The sequence below is a fragment of the Hylaeus anthracinus genome, unplaced genomic scaffold (genome assembly GCF_026225885.1).
Source record: "Hylaeus anthracinus isolate JK02 unplaced genomic scaffold, UHH_iyHylAnth1.0_haploid 12001, whole genome shotgun sequence".
NCBI classification, from domain to species: Eukaryota; Metazoa; Arthropoda; class Insecta; order Hymenoptera; family Colletidae; genus Hylaeus; species Hylaeus anthracinus.
In genome coordinates, this window is record NW_026534348.1 from 1,228,994 (window position 1) to 1,248,157 (window position 19,164).

General features: G+C 38.0%; 1 protein-coding gene across 4 annotated transcripts in view; it reads right to left on the reverse strand.

The window, feature by feature from the left end:
• Nucleotides 1-1,071: 1,071 nt before the first annotated feature.
• LOC128891431 (G-protein coupled receptor Mth2) overlaps nucleotides 1,072-19,164 on the reverse strand; it is a 29,290-nt gene continuing 11,197 nt past the window's right edge. For all 4 annotated transcript variants that reach the window (XM_054150905.1, XM_054150904.1, XM_054150902.1 and 1 more), the window contains 7 exons: nucleotides 14,581-14,875; nucleotides 14,183-14,399; nucleotides 10,752-10,975; nucleotides 9,841-9,919; nucleotides 5,060-5,238; nucleotides 2,777-2,957; nucleotides 1,072-2,399 (listed from right to left, as the gene is read on the reverse strand). In XM_054150905.1, the coding sequence (XP_054006880.1) occupies nucleotides 2,066-2,399; nucleotides 2,777-2,957; nucleotides 5,060-5,238; nucleotides 9,841-9,919; nucleotides 10,752-10,975; nucleotides 14,183-14,399; nucleotides 14,581-14,875 (1,509 nt within the window). In that variant the 3' untranslated portion in view covers nucleotides 1,072-2,065. The remainder of the gene's footprint in view (nucleotides 2,400-2,776; nucleotides 2,958-5,059; nucleotides 5,239-9,840; nucleotides 9,920-10,751; nucleotides 10,976-14,182; nucleotides 14,400-14,580; nucleotides 14,876-19,164) is intronic.

Genomic DNA, 19,164 nt, shown 5'->3' on the forward strand with positions numbered 1-19,164 from the left:
TCTCGTGATTCTCGCGATGTATGCGAAACGTCAAGTCTCGTATTTCGAGATTATTTTCCCTTGGAGTACAAATAATCGACACAACGTTTCCTCGGATGCCGCGAGACGGATATAAAGCTTTCGAAAAACCGTTTATCGCGCTTCCGCGTGATTTAAGGCCGATTTTAAAGCAGATTTTCTGGCGCTGCTCTTTGTTCCGATTTAGAGGAACGCATCGCACTCTGAACTTCTAACCTGAATTCTTCAGGTTTTTCCTTGACTGTCAATGCTGCCATTGCTGATGTGAAAAGAACGGAACATAAATTTTATAATGTCGATGGTACTATGTATTTGTATTTGAATTAAAATTCATGGTTTAAGCTTAAATTCATGTCCAAATAAACAACTAACTTTTCATTATATTTTTATTAGACGATTATATTTCATAGAAATTCATAGAATCCTACATATTTTCTCCAAGCTTTGAGGATGATTAAATCAAAGACGTTAATAACCTACTGACAACGAAGACGAAACGGATACCCTTCATTTATTCGCGTTTTTCGTCGAAATCGACGTCCGACAGTTTCACAAATATTCATTAATTTTTAATCGAGTTTTGCGAGCGTTCAACTTGTTAAGCATCTTCCGCGCGAATCGCAGCGGAGGCGTTTAAAATTTGAATGCTCGCTAGGCGAGAATGAAGGAGGCTGTACGCGGCAAAGAGTCCTGTTCTTCTACTTCACTGCTGTTTTCGACCCGCGCCGGTTTTTCTGAAATATTCACGCGAATTTCCGTCGCTGATGGCGAACGAAACACGAAATTCTCGTTGGTTAAACTACCACACTGTGAACATTTCATCAGATTGCCATTAAAAGCGGCCACGACAAAGCGGCTTCAGGAAAATGGTATGACTACCGGCGAATTTTTAATTCGTCCTTTCGAAACGAGCGCGATTACTTTGCGTAAATACTTTTTAAACTTTTGATTGATACAGGAAGGAAATTACACTCTCAGCAATTGAAGAACCCGATGGAAACAAATTTGTATGAATTTCTTAAATCAAAGGGTTAATGACTATTACTATACAGATTACTATAGACTATACAGAAGTTTAATGCGAATAATGTTACAATAATGACAAAAATGTTTAGACATAACTTTTGGAATCCATACAATTAGAAACAATATCATTTCATTATAAGACAATATGTCGTACAATTACTTCGGACAATAATAAAGTAGCATGTAATAACAAGAATTTTTAAATATGATTTTAACAATTATTTAAGTACAAGACATTGAAAAACTTTTACTTGGATAATATTACAATGGTATATAATGACAAGAATGTTGAAGATTATAGGGTCCATCCATACAACTAACAACAATACTATAAAATAGAATATCAGTTATATCAGATAACATTATAGGGGCAAGATTATTCTAAAAATTCATATAATCCACATATTTCATATAATCAAAAATTAGTTCTGGTAACTATATGTCAGATCACGAGTTTCGTTTAGTTAATATTATAAAAGTGAGAATTTCCAGACAAGATTACTCTTAGAATCCATCCACACGATTAAAAGCAGTACTGCTAGCTACATGACAGGTCACGAGTTCGATTTGAATACAATTATAATAGTATACTATGGCAAGTACAATCAGTGATAGTTACTATAATCCATTCACGCAATTAAAAACACTACACTCCACTACAGGATAAACAAAATACACTAACACAACTCACCAGTTTTCCATCTGGCTCATGCATATAGAACATCCATTCATAATTACAGCTATCTTACGATTGATATCACTCCAGGACACTCAAAGCCAAAATATCATTCGTTGTCAAAGAAATTCGTTGTTCCTTAACTATAATCGCAAAAATCTCGGAAAGTGCAAGGTACAAAAAGAAACAACGAACGGTAACGCTAAGAAAAAAAATCTATAAAACAGGAGCAAGGTATTAAAAAGTAAAAAAAAGTAGTTTATCGCTTTCGCGAGACCTCGTTCTTGACCTAGACCCGGGAACTCAAGAAATTGTTTCCGGAAACGGGCGAACCACTTGCTTTTGTCAAGGCGCCACGCTGATCGCGCAACTGGACGTCAGGGTGCTGTTGCTGGCGCTCTTTTTCACTTTGAAGGGATCCTGGAGCGTGGAGGTTCCCTGACTGGAGTTTTTCTTCGTCTGGCCGAACCCCAGCCGTTTCTTCAACGCCTGGTAAACCCGTGGCTTCAACACGAACAAAATGAATATCAGCACACCCTGCAGACAGTTTATCGCGTCGCTCCCATAGAACACTGCTTCCTTCCAGCTTACACTGGTGTACTGGTTCATTATGGAGGACAGTATCTCTGCGATCCACGTAATCCCCATCACGATGAATAATTTCACGTTCATCACCAACCTGAATTAATAACAGAAAATACCATAAAAATAGGAATATGTTTGTTGAATTTTTGTCGAGATTTTTAATGAAGCGATAAACCGTTTAAATTTTCATGAATAAATAACCGATCTAAAAGTACAGTCACCGCTTTCTATAATGACTCTATACTTTCTACACTTTTTCTACACTGAACATTATACGCAGACTGGCATTAGTTGTAATAGCATAAATTCCCAGAAAAGATACGATTATGTGCATAAGCATGAGAAGTGATGGAAACGAGATTCCACAGACTATAAAATGGAATTTCATGGGTTTATTTCGCATCAAAGATATTCTTGTGACCGTGGGGTTTCACTTAGCTTTCATGTTTAAGGGACAGTGGATGGACTCACTTAGTTTTGTCAGCGTGAAATCGTTTGCTCCTGGGATCCGACGGGTCGGCGACCCTTCTTATCTCAGCTTTCACCTTGCTACAGTGCTCTGCCGTGAGAATGAAGAACACCACGTTGGATATCAGTTGAATCGCGACTGGTCCTCTGAAGAAAATCAGTTCACCGTACATCCATGGCTGAGCTGTAACGTGAACGCCTCCGAGTGAATCAACCATAATCGATGACAGGCAATACGGATCTTGCTTTAAAGGGACTGTCAATTCGCGCCAAAGGAAAGTCTTCTTTGGGAATTAATTCTCGGCAAATTATATGCAACCCTTAACTTTTCCTTTTGCGCATATAATTATATATTGATTACATTGATTAGAAGTTTAGCAAAAGCATGGATTTGTCTGTGATTTGGAGTAAAATAGTAAAAAATATATATACTCTATCAAAGAATAGAACGGAAGAATAGAAATAAATATTTTACCCTCGACTTTCATTAAAAGAATATTCCACAAATAAGATAAAGAAAATGGTATTCACTAGAAAAAATGTCTCGCAATTCAGCGGTATTCTTTATCGCAGGAACGAATTTTCTTCGAAGAATGACGGTCGTGACAATCCTGTGGCAAGGGAAATATTGAATTAATATGCGCGCTTTCGCACATTAATTCAATATTTGATCTCGAAAAAGCGCGAAATCTGCGGTAGCAATTTGTGCTTTTACCAGAGGGAAGAATCCTTAGGGAGCCATCAGGTTGTTCTTTTAATGGGATTCTTGTATTATATCGCTTTAATTTCAGAAATTTGAAGACACCCAAGAGGAAAGACGCAGAAAGGAAAATACTCGCGATTCGTAAAGCAAAAGGCAGAAGTTTACGTAAATATCTCGCATTTCAATGCACGACTTTCTTCATTGAGATGCGAAATTTATCTTCACCCAAGGGGAATAAAGAAAATGTTTGCAATTTATTATATGCTCGAGTGGACGTTTGAAACATCAAAGCAATGGTTACTCGAGCACGAGAATCTTTAATCTCCTCTGTCCTTTATTTTATTTTATTTTTTTACGTTTGGCAGTGCCGTGAATTATTTGAGGTTCAACGATTATAATTCAAATACAAATTTTAATTCATTATCAAATGATTTAATTTGTGAAACAATTTCAAACTTTTGGTAAAAATAACCCGCGCAATTAGTCGAGAGCAAATAGTCAGCACTCGAGTCAGGTCAGCAGTGTGTCGGGTCAAGATATCACTATCAAATTTGATAACGTATCCAAGTGGACAATTATACACTCGTAACAATGTTTCGAGCCTCTTCTACTTCGCTAATTAAATCCGGCGAAATCTGGTAATATGATTGGTAATTCGTTTAAGCATCAAGTTTTGAAAGGATCGTTAGGAACCGTCGCATCTCGTTCGATGAATCTTCAAGTATTTAATTGATTGTCACAGAGTTGCAAAGTCGGTCGAGAAAACGTAAAAGTTTAATGAAACTTGAGAATAATCTGCGCGATCCTGTCTTACCTGGATGATTTTTAAATCACTTAGAAAAACTCTTTAATTATCGAGCCATCATGATACCTGACATTGCTAATAATCGAAGTCGAAGTTTCTCGCGTCGATAAGGCATGCTAATGAGACAGTGGTGAACAAAGTTAATCGAAACTGGTAATTATAAAACACACAAGAAGCGGCACGTTTCAATTTTATTGTAGTCTTGTGAAATAGAGTCTGAAACTTCATCAATCATTTAAAATAATAATAAATAATCCGATGACTCTTCGTAACCAACAAACCATAAATTAAATATACTCTCCCCTAATGACCAAAATAAAATAAAATAAAAACTCGTCCCTTCTATCCTTCTATTAAATTAAACGGGATCATTAATATACTTCAACCTATTTCAAACCATCAGCCTAACACAATTAACTAAAAATTCAAATATCAAATCTATAATAAATACAAATCGTCTCCCTGAAATGGAATCCGAACGTTTGAACGCTTTTGTGTAGAAATTTGTGCTCCCTCGTGTAAATCTGGCCGTTAAAAATCTGCCAATGAGTTTCAATAACAAATGCATTAAAATAAATCCCGTGTAACGTTGAATCGAAACATCCAGACCGCGGATATCCGAATAAATTGAGGCACGGTTGGTCGAGCCACGGACGAGCCGATAGCTCGTGGAATTTTTGCTCTTTTTAACCGATTCTTCAAATAAACATAACGGACGACGCGAACGTCCAATGTATGGCGGATCGCGAAAGCTTATCGTTTCCGTTCGATAACTTACTTGTGAACCAGCATTTCGTTGTACCAAAATACGGCGTGAAATTTGTTGGCAGGAGATGCATCTGATCGGTCAGAATGGCGAAACCGGTGATTAACAACGCCAAGCCCCACGCGTACAAACAATACAACAGGAATCGTTTGCCGTGGGATCGTCCTCTGCCGAAATTTCCACGCAGACTCCTGAGAAAAAAAGAGGAATTCTTTTGTAGATTACGTATTATTATGTTTGCCCTATTATTTTAGAAAAAGAAATACAAAGTGAATTTCAATTTATTGCATAGAGATATGGTTTATTTACGACGAGTATAACTCCACTCTATTGGCAAAGTAGTAATTTCTTGTAAACAGGGGTCTGTTCGTGCTGTTTTATTAACGACAGAAATTCCCCATATGCTCATAATCGAATACAAATTACAGATAATTGCACACCAGCCTTAACTGTACAAGGAATCGAGTCGTTGTGACATGCTGTTGGCATGAATTGCAAACAATCTTTCTTTTCCTATCTTATCCAGGAAATGAAAAACACAAGTAGAAATCAATTATCTTGGATCCAATCACAGTGTAAACATTTAATCAAAACGAAAAATTACGTAATAATTAAAAATCAAATGAAATAATATACGATGCGGAAACTAAAGTAACAATTACAACTAGTGGTATTTCCATTCCTACTTTTTATCATTCCTAGATCTACGTAACGTTGATCGTCATGCACAACCTTGAAATTATCACGATCCGTTACGCAATTTCAATTTTGTATGCGTTCCTTTCACGCAGGAGAAGAACAGGCAGAAATTGTTTACCGCAATTCAGTTACAATAAATTGCAACTCTCATTCCTAATACAGTGATCAAAATAATTAATAAATCGCCAACACTAATGAAATAGGAGATGCAAGTATTCATCGCCTCCACTAAATATTCTCAAAGGAAAATTTCTAAAGAAATATTATTTCCTTCTTACTTCTGGTACTATGGAATAAACAATAGTTTCCTGTTTTTGTATAAAATATATCACATAAAAACATGAATTGTAAATTATAAGCATTTGATCTGGACAAACCTAAGCATTTATCCATGATTGAGTCACGTTTATAGAAAGACAATTTCGAGTGAATATCAAGAGAAGAATCTTTTCCATACGCCATTCCATTCACGAATGGTGAAACGCTTAATTAATTATTAATCGTTCGTGTATTCCACGCGACGCTTGTTGCTCGACGCTTCGAACCTGAAGCAATTTGCGTTGATGAGCTCGTCGCGAATATTCGATTAAATTGACTAAATAAATGACACGTCGCAGTTGTTGTTATTTCGCTCTCGATTGGCAATAAAAAGCAATCGATTTCGACTACCGTGAATCTGGATTCCGAATGAACATATCGGGTTTATGTTTACGCCGAAATGGTGGAACTAAACTTCTCGTGAAGCTTGGTACACGATAATCTGGAAGGGATCGGTTGCAATTATGGAGGCTCGAAAATTTTTTTATTTTTAGAAAATTTCAAAGATATGACGATTTTTGAAAGATCATACGCAAGGATCTCAACAGCAGGTTCGCTCATTGAATTCTCCATTTACCTAACCTCCTCTGTTCAGATTACCAAAATTTATCATCCCCTACGCTTTCGTTGCAGAGTTACTTGTAAATAGCCATAAATTAACGAGATAGAAGGAAGAATTATGGATGGTTCATGCAAATGAATCCACCAACGAGTTCAGGTGATTCATGAGATCAATATAGCGATTATCCTGCACGAGGGGTAATATATTCGATGGCCTGTACAAGAAAACAAATAAGTCAAAGTATCAATGAACGATTGTATACAAGACTCCCAGCAGCCATTCACTAATAGCGATGATTACACTATGTGGTATACCGAATCTTCTACTTATCTAATCTTAGCAGTCTCGTAGACTTTCATTCCAGAGTTAATTATAAATACCCATGAAGTAAAACATTGAAAGAAATTATGGGTGCCATATTGGTGTAGAGCATTCCAACGAAATGATTTCTCGAAGGCCAACAAGAAAAGCAAAGAACGTCAGCGCGACGATTCCACGTTTGCGTAGATCTATTTTCTCCGCATATTTACAAAGCCAGCAGTTAGAATAGCGTCTTAGAAACACAAACTCCCACGGCACGTTAGAGATGAGAGGCATAGCGTGCCACAACCATCTATGGATCACGATCGTGCGCTGGACAATCGCATATCGATCAAACCAGAATTGGATGTTAAATCGAGATAACGAATTTTAAATATATAGCAATTGAACAAAGTAGCGTGTAATTGTTTTAAAATATTCCTCTTTAAACGAAACACCCTATAAATGTTAACACAATCATCTACAGATTTCTATTTGAACAAAGAAACCCTGAAAATCTTCAACCTCTCCAAATAAAACCAAATTCAATTATTCCCAAAATGCAGATTTCACGAGTTATCAAAGATTTAGCAATAAACGCGTGGATCGGCGATTAAAGCAGGCAAAGCAGTTCGACAAAATGAATCGCAGCGCATAAAAATGTCAATACAAGGAATTCTTTGTCGGTTCTTAAATTCGCTGAAAATTCGGAATTCATCGCGTGTGCCGTTCTTGTATGCAGAATTTCAATGCAGGCGATTCAAGAGGCTGCGAAACACTGACCCCGCTGTTCGATAATTAAAATTTGTACATCTGTATTTCAAGTGCCTAATGTTGAGGGAATAAAGAAGGTAGGGAAACGAGGTTGCGACCTACATCGACGTGCAAGCAATTTCAATATTTATGATTGATTAACGCGTAATAAACTGAACACTTATAGAATAACGTGTACGATAATCGTTTTGCGGTGTTAAAGTACTTGTAAGGACAAGTAGAATTAGTAGAATTTAACTTTATTTAAATATTCCGTTTTCTTGTATTTTACGAAAAAACGTCTGGTACATCGAACACCCTGTACACCAAATGTTTGTGTTCGTTGTTTCTTGTACAATAATTTTCTGCTCTTGTGCATAACCTGTATTATTCTCAGAACACGTTGACGTAGGTCATAGACTTTATATAACAATACGTAAACGTCTGCCAATCTATTTATATAATTTCACTCGAATTGCCAACAAGGTTTCTTTCAATTGTTATTTCATTAGTATCCTGAATCACAATCTTCAACAATTTGAAGAATAATGCGATGAATATAGAATGATAATAAATAACACGAAACATTTCACCGGTAGACGTTTGCCAAACAGGAAAACACGCAGAAAATACACGGACTGCGGGATACGGGCTCATTTCGAAAACGCACTTTTATCTGCAGTCTATTGGATTGACTGTGAACTCGACGGAATGGGTCACCAATTACATCGGTTACAATTGTAGCGATACCACGTTATTAAATCTTCGATGACAAGGGTTTTTTAGTGCTTCTCTTAAATTAAAAATCTGAAAACGATGGTATTAACATGCCTATATAATTCGTCGTCAATGTATTCACTTACGTCCGGATCGTTTCACGCGAAATCGAACTAATAATCAATTTCTCAAAATTTGTCTTCGTTACAGTACTTTGGATCGCGCCACCGCCCGTCTATGAAGATTGAAAAATAAATAAGTCTCTAATGCAATTTCGCGATTCCCGACTCCAGTCTTACTTTGACCCCGTTGAAACCGTCTCAGAAGATATTTATCACCAAGAGGTAAACACGGTGTGTGTACCAGCGAGCTTCCAGCGAGTTTCAATCTTTGAGCTGGGAACGCAAACGGTGATCCGCTAGAAATCGGAAATCCGTTTACCTCGTTTACAAAGTTTACAAGGGGACCACGCAGTCAAATCGCGCGACCGATCCCCGTTGACACTTTATCATAGTTTTAGCAGCGCTCGGCGCAATTTCGGAATTGAATACTGGTAAACATATCAAGCGTCGCGCTTGGAAAACAGGGCCCGGATTATTGTTGTTAGCATGGAGAACGACGATACGCTGGAATTAGGGGTGAAAGTTCGTATATCTCTCGTAATACGAACGGTACCAGGCCCGCTAATACCCTTGTGGTGAAACTGAATTCGTTAGGAATTCATCGTAAAGCCGCTCTTGAAGTATTACGCGTACGTATTTCAAATTACATTGATTAACTACCCTACTGTTGGCACTGGATTATTAAGTAGGTTCGTTTTATGAACCTGTCGCTCGTATCGTTTTGCATTACACATTTCTGTGCCGAAATACTGTTCGTTTCCAAGCAGAGGACCCATGCAGTTCGTGAAAAATTTGTAAATGTAAATTAAAAAAAATTTAATTGTTGAGAAAGAAATAATTGTTTCGTTTCTATTAAGTACGTATTGTACTATACTATTCGACACGAGGAATTTGCAAGACTCCATGCAATTCGCGAGACTCCACAGGGTAATAAATTAGGTTTGCAAGTATATATACCTGGAAGCTCTATCACTCTGGTAATCTATTACGCCGACGACACTTGAAAAATTGCAACGTGTAAAGCACTCCCCGCATAATTCTTCGAAAACTTTTAGATAAAGATCCCACCCTGATCTTGTCTGCCATTGATGGAATCGATTTCTCTCGCATTAATCACCGCGTACTTGAGCCACTTTATATCCAATTTCCTTTCTATTTCGCTCAATTTCGAATCGACTACCTTCACTTTACGACAAACTTTCTGTCGCAATAATTCCGTAGATTTAAGTTTGAGAGATAGATAGCGAAGATGGGGCAGGGAAAAACGACGCTTGAATGTTTTGCGCGAGGCAAGAAAATTTATGTCATTAAAAATATCTTACCCGAATGTCCGCCATATATCGAAGCACATGATGTTCAGCCAAGAGAAAGCTGACAGGAAAAAGAAGCACATGAGGTATCCTGAAATCAAAGACAGGATTTCGTCTACCAACCGCGTGTAGAATTTAAATTTTTGACGTACAATTAGAGGTGCAATTAAAATTAAATCAATGTTGGTGTTTTAATCTATTTTAGTACAATCTTCTATTTTTATTAAGTTTGTCAAGCAGCGTTAAGAAACTGTTTCTTTGCACACAAGAGTGATATTCGTACCTATATTGTGTAATATAAAAAAAAAACCCATCCATGGAAAAATAGAAAATACGATATTAATATTCGCAAGTCTGGAAATCCCAAAATTTAGCGAAAATAAAATTGAAAGTTTCGCAGAAATTGACGTATATGTACGAATAAAAATAATTGTCCAATTGATATTTCACAGCCGAACGCTATAACGAGAAATTTGTTTCCGATACACCGAATTTGACGTGACTTTCATTTCGACGTCAAGTTAAAATATGACGTATCCTTGAACGTCTGGAAATGATATGTATAAAACGTGAGACGTCTGGAAATAACTCATGGAGATGATTCGTTGGAACGTAATCGAGTGCAGCCTGAAACGATGGACTGTCCACGGTGTATATTTATAGTTATAAAACACGAATAGCCAGTTAGATCGTATTACATTTAACGACTAATTTTAACCACCGATGTTTCATTTTCGTTTCGCTAATAAACAACTCGACGAGTTATTAAATAAGAATTAATGAAGAATTAAATATATAATGTAATTATATATATGATAATAGTAAGTATTAGCTATATTGACGCTAAGAAAATCGTAAGAAATAGTGCAGCAGGAATTTATAATTAATTGCAAAGAGTGTACATTAATGTTGCGATAACGTACCCAGCACAGCACAATATGTGGTTGCGATGCTGTTTTCGGGGCTCCGGAACGGTGTCACCCAAGGCATTATGGCAAGACAAATGTAAGACATTAGGAGACTCGCAGAATGGCACATCAACGTTTTTCCATGAAGATTTTGCAGCGTAGGTAGGCAAATGTACACCAACAATGTCAACAGCAAGAACACGCAACTTACTATCGTCAGGATGCTGGTAACTGTGATCCTGAAATCAGTAAAGAAAACGATCCATTTAATACTGGTACAACATCCATTTAACGTGCAGTGCTCTACATTAACACTACGTATATTAATCTATAATAATTAAACCGTGGATTTTACGCATTTATAGCGTACACTAATAGGGAAGGGAATATAAAAAATATATGTATGTAAAATATACAAAAATTAATTAATAATTTTTGCTTAAGTGCATGAACCTTGTCAAATACTCTTGTTTTATCAGTAAGAAATAACTGATTTTTTTCCCTCGATATGTGATAAAAAAAACAAAAGAATGCCTCGCTGGTATTGAAGAATTTATGTGAATCGTTGAACGAAAATAAAAGAAGGTTATCCATGAATGAAAATAGACATCGCGCGAGTTTATTGATAATAAATAACGTTGTCGACCCCATTATGTGTCCTCTTTCGTAAGCTTATTCTACGAATTCTACAATTTTTGTAACGTTTATCAATTCTTTGAATAAATTTGCACAGTATTTATTTCCGAAGCATTCCCTTCAGAAGCATTCCCTAGGACAAAAAGTATTCTGAAAATATTGTTAACCGAGCGAAGAAAACAGGAAACGCTTCGATTCTCGACGAAACAACTTCATTTAGTTCATCGCTCATTGCGGTCTGCTAATTAAGGGAGACTCCCGCCATTAATTCACGTTTCTCTAATAAATCTCGGCGTCGAGCGTTGAGTGTACGTGGTTTTGAAGAAGAAGCGGCAGCCCTGATAAAACGAATTACTTCGACTTCCTTGGAGAACGTTGGAAACGCGAAATTTCCCCCAGCGAAATGAACTTTATCTCGGTGCTCCTAAGTGGAGGCGAGCGCGAGAAACGTCCTCGCTACAAAGGGAATCGTGTCTGCACGTAAGTATTCTCATTATCACGGACTCCGAATATAAATCGACTCATTCCGGCTATTGCCGTGTCCTCCCGGCATTAACAACCTCATGAACATCGGTTGATCTTTATTTGTGTCGAAGTTAAGGGAGAATTCCGTGGTCGCGAAACGGCTTCGTCCATCCCCGTTGATTCGACCCGACTAATTTCTTTAATAAGGCTTGCGGAAATTGATGTAAGGGAGGAGCAAAATTGTACTGGAGTTACTGTTGGCAAAACTGAAGAAGATATTTGTATTAAACTTTTGGAAGAATGCTAGTTACGTTCGGTCATATTTCAAGTAAAACACAAAATAATATTCATCCACATCCACACGTTGCAAATATTAAATAATTATCTCTGTAGAAAAATGTAGATACTTTTTTTTTTTGAATAATTATTTATCAGCTTTTGCAAGTAAAATTTTCCATTATACGATTACATTAATAATGAATTCCTATTGAAAATGAAGAAATCCATTTTGTAAATGCAAACACTCGAATAATAAATTGTCCTATAAAATCAAGTGCAAGAATCGCTTGATGCGACTCCACTGGTTTCGAATCGTAAAATGGAAATGGCCGTTGCGTGAAAGGTGGATGCACCCAGCTTGAAAAATCGTAGAAAATAATCAAAAAAGATATACACCACTAGAGATGAATACACGAAAGAATGTGCAACCATTTCTTTACGACTTGTCCTGGTCAATGGCCCATTTTACATTCATCAGACAGATGGACTTTCGCCATTGTTGTTTATTCTTCTGCTTGGAAATGCACAAGTGTACACATTGTCCGCACCACTGGCAAACAACTTGGCCATTTGGCATTGATACAGGTACGGTATACAGTACTGTCCATAGTAATTCCGACTCTATACGTATGCCGAGCTAAACAAGCGCCACAGTTTGTAATGCTAATATCTACATTTATTAGTTTTTGGTGTTTATCGTAATACTTATGTTTGTTTCCTGAGCTTTGAATATTAATGTGATCATGAATCATAGATTATGTCGATATTAATAGTTTTTCTTTTACCACGACGTTTCCAACGATTGTGTGTTGACATAAACAAGTATCGTATTTCTAATGCTAACACCGGTGGTCTGTATTAGCTTTAGAGTTTGTCGATACAGTGATTTTTTCAATAGAAATCACTTTCTTCCCCGCTTTATTTACGAATATCTTATTTCTAACCGCGTTATTTGACGATCGATAAATATGGCGTGTTAGAAACGGAATATAGAATTTGTACCAGAATGACTCACGGACGCCGACGCTTCGCGCATGGAGAGGAACAGAGGTCGACGAATACGAAAGTTTCAGGCAGTGCTTCAATTGGATCTCTTGAAGCTCGACTGGCTTTACTTGTTTAAACTTTGCGAAGTCAAACAAACCGGTTCGGGGGCAATAAATGGCGGCCATTCATCGGCTTAAAAGTTTCAAACACGCGGATTGATGCCCGCGGAAGATGCGGCAAAGCCGGACGGCTTCAAATTGGATACGGTTCTTCTTTTTATTCCCTTTTATCGACGTTTCAATGGGAGCCGTGGCTAATAATCGATGAGGATTTTCTATCACGACGATGGCTCGTCGAGCTTGCATATATCCCGCGAGCACTCGAGCACTCATTGCGCTTTTCTCGCGAGGATGCACAAAAGAGTTCGTGTGACGACTTTTGTTGCGTGAAACGATCCCATGTCCGTTGGCAAAAAGGAAAATAATAAGTAATTGGACTGCAGAAACCTCCGTAGGGGTGAAAAGGTACAGGGGCGGGGGGTGGGAGGGTTGTAATCTGTCCCCTCACTTTTGAGAACTAAAGAATTTCATTCCGAAAGTTAAATGTCTAAATAACTCTTTCACAGTGGCTGGTGCACAAGGATCAACAAACATAATTTTTAAGCTTACGTAACGAGTACGACGCTCTCTTTTTAATAGCGGGCAGAAGTTAATGGAACGTGAAACGCTTACAGAGCTGAAAAAGAAGAAATAAATAAGCAAGATAATTATAGCACGACCTGTACGTGTTACGATTTGAGGAAAACGAAATGATTACGTTTCACTTTTTAATGACAAGGACTGCTGGTAAAAGTTCTAAAATTAAAGAAAGAGAACGATGCTGAAACTATCGCTGAAAACTTCGCTATACTTTCTGTGTAGTTTCAGGTTCGCAGCAAAAATTCAATTACGAAACAAGATTCAGCAGGTGAATCCAAAAAATATACTATCGCCTTTGAAAAGTTACACTTGTCCAATTAAGAAAGAATTTAAAAAATGCATTATATTCACAAATTCTGGGAATTATAGAAATCGACTCACTTGACTTTATTGACTTCTTCATCGTATGCTTCGTCCGGGAAGCACATTACAGCTATCACGGTTTCGTTCAGCATCTCCAAGCAGTAGTCGCTGTGTGGGTGTGGTGGAGACTCGACAACTTGCTGCAGGTATCCTGTTTGCGTCAGGTTTTGTATTTCGAACGCTTTCAGCATGTACCTACCCTTTTTGCACACTGAGCCGACCAGCAGTCCATTTCCTTTGAGACAAACACGCAAATACGAAGACACAAATTATTAAAAATTAAAGAAAAATACGTGCAAGGTGAACTCGACAAACTCAGCCAACAGGATTGAAAACAGGTAGTATCCAATATTATGTTCTATAAAGCTGTATTACGTTATATTATTCCGTATTAGGTGTTCAATCCTGAGACTCACCTGTGTCCTCCCACGTCCCACTCGTAAGATTCGAAACCGTTCTGTAAAATCCCGATGAAGCCTTGGCCGGGTCGGTTACGTCGCAACCGTATTTTCTACCATATAACGCATACAACCCATTCTCTGGACAACATTTCCTTACGCAGCTGTTGCTCTGACAGAATTCCAAGTTCCTGCAAACACGAACCGCGAGTTGACGTTTTATTTGAGAATCCTTCGTCAACTCTAGACAGCCGTTCTCCTCCGTGATGGGGAACCACTCGTTCCAGCTGTTTGCCGATGACGGTAACATCACCTGCAAATTTTGTTCACTGATTTGGAGTTACGTTTCCTACGATGAATGTACAATTTTCACATAATTCCTTACGCGAGATGTTTTATCTAAATGAAAATTTTGTTCACATTTATCTACATATAGGTGAATCGACAGTACGGACTTGAAAGATTAGATTCGGACATTTCGCACTGTCGATGGAATCGAATCATCAAAAATTTACGGTCGACGATCTGGGACAAGTCTTGGGGAAGTTTGAATTGTTTTGACGTTCCAAGGAATGTTCCAAGTCCCGCGAAGTCTGCGAATTCTTTCGAAGGTCTGCTCGACCGAGATACCATCAGCTTTCGTAAAATGAAATATCAGGAAGGAATTAATCCTCCGTAGGAATTCGTGAATTAATCCTACCTTAAATATTCCGAGGAGTCTAGATACGGATTATTAAATACTCTGAAAATCGTTGATAGTGAAACAGGTTTGTTCCTTTTCTACAAATCATACGCGATTTTTACATTGATCCAAAGTTAAATACGTTCGCGGGATTAACGTTTGAGAAGAAGATAAGATATGAATTATTAAACACTCTGAAAATCGTTGCTACTGAGTTTTATTTTTTTCATACGGTACCAGTTGGAACAGATGGTACTATTCTGGGTTTTTGCTCTATATTATTTTTTTTTTTTTTTTATATATTCTGTATTCGATACATAATATTACAAATATATGGAGGGGCTAATTTTAAAAAATTCGATGGCGGACTAAACTAGAAGACATCCTAAAGAGAGATACGGTAATCTGTTTGAACTAAAACATCCTCCCCCTAGCTGTTCTTTTGCAAAAAACGTTCATGGTTAAGAACCAACTGCGTCGATTTCACTATCGTCTCGTAGATCGTGTGGAATTTTTTCTAAAGTATGTTCGAGCACTCGTGTTTCACGGATGGGAACGGTTATGTCCATAGAAACGTCCAAGTGACCGTGAAATTTCTTTCACGTTTACTTGATGATGTGTTCAGCTTCGAAACCTATTATCGAGCCGTTCCATCATACCTGTCGACACGTAGCTCGTCGCCCGTGTCATTATTTCACAAGCGTCGCAGGTGAATGATCGAGAAACGTGGTCCGTAGAATGGCGTCCATTGATGCCAAGATAACGAGCGGAACACCATATCCCCCGGAAATAGGATTTGTCTGTTAACGGTACGAAAGATAGAGGGACCGGAGAATGTGGCATAGTGCAAATGTCACCAGGGTCATGAGATTTGTCTAATACTCACAGAATGGCCTCGTAAATCGCGGGTGGATTTTCTTTTAGCACTTTCCTTGAGAATTCCCCGTGGAAAGATTACTGTGCAACATTTACGCTTTCTTTTGTTAGGATACTTGCGGCTGAAAGTTATTTCTTTAAAAATTTTGTGTGGGAAGTCTTGAGAACTAAATGAACTTCAACGTTATCCTCTTAAGTATTGTACAGAAATTCTTATTTTATTCAGACGTTTGGACTGGTTGAAATCATCTTCAGTAATATAGAAATTTTAAATTTTGTCACACTGTGTACACACTGTTCTTTGCAAACTTTTTAATCTAATTATGTTCCCTTCTCGTTTTGTGAGGTTGTAATTTGTGTGAAACGTCTGAAATCTGCATCCACATTTTTCTCTACTTCGTGTGAACGGATTCGAATTTAAATTTGCATATATCTTTTAATATGTATCACGGTATCCGGAATATGCAACAAATTTTTTTCTCGCGTTGATAAATATCTATTACATTAAAATGTGACCGTACTTTGGGTTACCTGGACTGCGGAAGGGTGTTAATGGTAATAACGAGGATGAAGTAAAGTGGATACAAAAGTTCGACGAGGACTTATTTTCAATGACATTCGAGGAAATTAAACCAACACTTTGAATGTCAAGAATCGAACAGAGGATTTCACATTTGAAAAAGAAAATTAATTGGATTGGATAAAACATATTCATTGAATATCTCAATAACATTCGAGCAATATTGGAAAAATCTAATCGTCTGACAAAAATAAATGTATTTACGCGACTTTACGTAAGGCAGCACGTCTTCCTGTGAGATTATACAACACTAAAATTGCTAGATAGGAAATAGTGAAATATGTAAATATGCTGTTAGGCAGAAATACGATGTATGAATATATTGAAATAAAATGCAATGAAATAAAAATAGAATGGTTTATGTCAATATATCGAAATAAAAATGTCTCGACGAGAACGAGAATGGAACGAAATGGAAAATGTCTCCTGCCTTCTCAAAAAACATTCTGAATTATAATTCGGAAATACAGATTCCTCCTATGCGAAACTATTCACATAACATGTAAGATTCAACTCCTGGAAGCAATTAGTAATTGAGACACTGATATCCTGCAACGATTTTAATCCGAAATCCAGAATCTCTCTCGCGAGTACCTTGGCACGTGACTAACGAAGTCATCCACTATAATTTGAGGAAGCTTGCAGTCAAAGGAGGAATCGTAGGGTCTAATTAATCCCTATCACGCACGTCTATCAGGTAGTTGTAATCCTCACGCATCAAATCGATTCCCTAGAGATGAAATGTACAAACTAGAGAGGCAAAAGATTTTCTATCGTACTAACGATATCCGCGTTATAAGCATGATATTTCTCGGTACAATTGGAAACACGAATTTGCATGCATCTATGTGAATTCTTAGTAAGTACCGCTCCAAGCTTACCGTTTACGACACAATAGCTAATTAATTTAGAGAACGCTTGGAATGAGGACAAAATTAAACCCTCTAAGACTGGGTGTATAATATCGATGAAACTAATGAACTTTCAGGTGCATTGTTACTCGTTAGAATAATATGTTTGTCGTTGAAATTTCAAACTTGGGCAAAGATGTATCATCATCTAGCTTGGATAAGGCGCCACTAAGCTAATGAGAGTCTTTAATGGATGAACTACCAACGACACGGAGGAGCAATTAGGGAGTCGTGGGATTTCTAACAAATATTAAATTGGTAAACAACGATCCAGCATTCTGACTCTTGGGGAAAAGAGAGCGGTGAAGGTAGAGGGAATTGTGTATACAGTGAGAAAGAAAAATGGAAAAATTGACACCGCCGAGGAGGCTTCGTTGACGAGGTAGCAAAAGGCGTTATTAGAACGACCACGTTACAGTTATCTGCATCGAGCTGCAAGGGCACGCTCGATTGAAACCAAAGACCGTTCTACCCGACACCCTCCGCAATGCGGTCCTTGATTTCACCAGCGGCGCACCGTTCGTACGCCATCGCACACCGATGTGTGCTACCACCACGCCCCGTAGATTCTCTGGCGATGAATCGGATTTATTTACCATGCTGCATCCTTTTGCCGGCCAGAATAAAGCCCCGCACCACTTTGTACCATCGTCCACCACCCCTGCGACCCGCTCGACTCGCGCGAGAGTCACGCCGAAAAAGGAATCGTCGATATTTATTACAATAGAACCGATAAAAACAATCCCGGTACGGGAGAAACGCGACGAATTCGACCTGTATCGCGCGTATCGTTGCCGCGATATCTCGTAATATCGACAGCCGGGGACACCGCGAATGTTTAATCCCGCGCGTGTCACGCAGCTGGAGGGAAACGTACGAGTTACGGGGTTTCGGAAAAATGTCATTACGGTTAATCCTACGTTTAACGGATCGAGGATTTAATCGGACAGAATTCTGGGATGCTTGTGTTTCGATTGTCACTAATTCGAAATTAAAAGGGATATTTATACGTGCACTTGAGGTGGGGGTGGGTAAAGGAATGCGTTAGGAGAGGAGGAAGTGCAAGATGAGGGAAGATTAATATAAAAATCAGTAATGGATCCTATGGTAACGACAAACAAATTAATGTAGTAAGTGACAGGGCCCACTTGGAACTATGTATATTAATTAACTTCGATATCGAAGCTTTGATTTATATATGTTTATCTTAGGGATATTAGGAAACAGACAAGGGGTAATTTCAACAACTTTGTAACCGGAGCCTAATTGCTCAGTTAATCGAGCCAGCCTGCTCTCGAGACGCTAAAGTGATTGTAAAGGAAACTGAGTGATTGAACTCATTGACTTGGAGTTTAATTGTTTCCAGTGTACCAAGCGGTAGCTGTGTGCTAATTGAAGTTTGACTAAAAACTTTGCAGTGTTGCATCGATTATGTTAACATCAAATGAATCGTATCGATTCACCGAATCCATGAATGTTCCAAATTCCGTGCACGTCGAAGACAAAAAAAAAGGAAACGTCGATATTTATTACAACAGGGCCGATAAAGCACT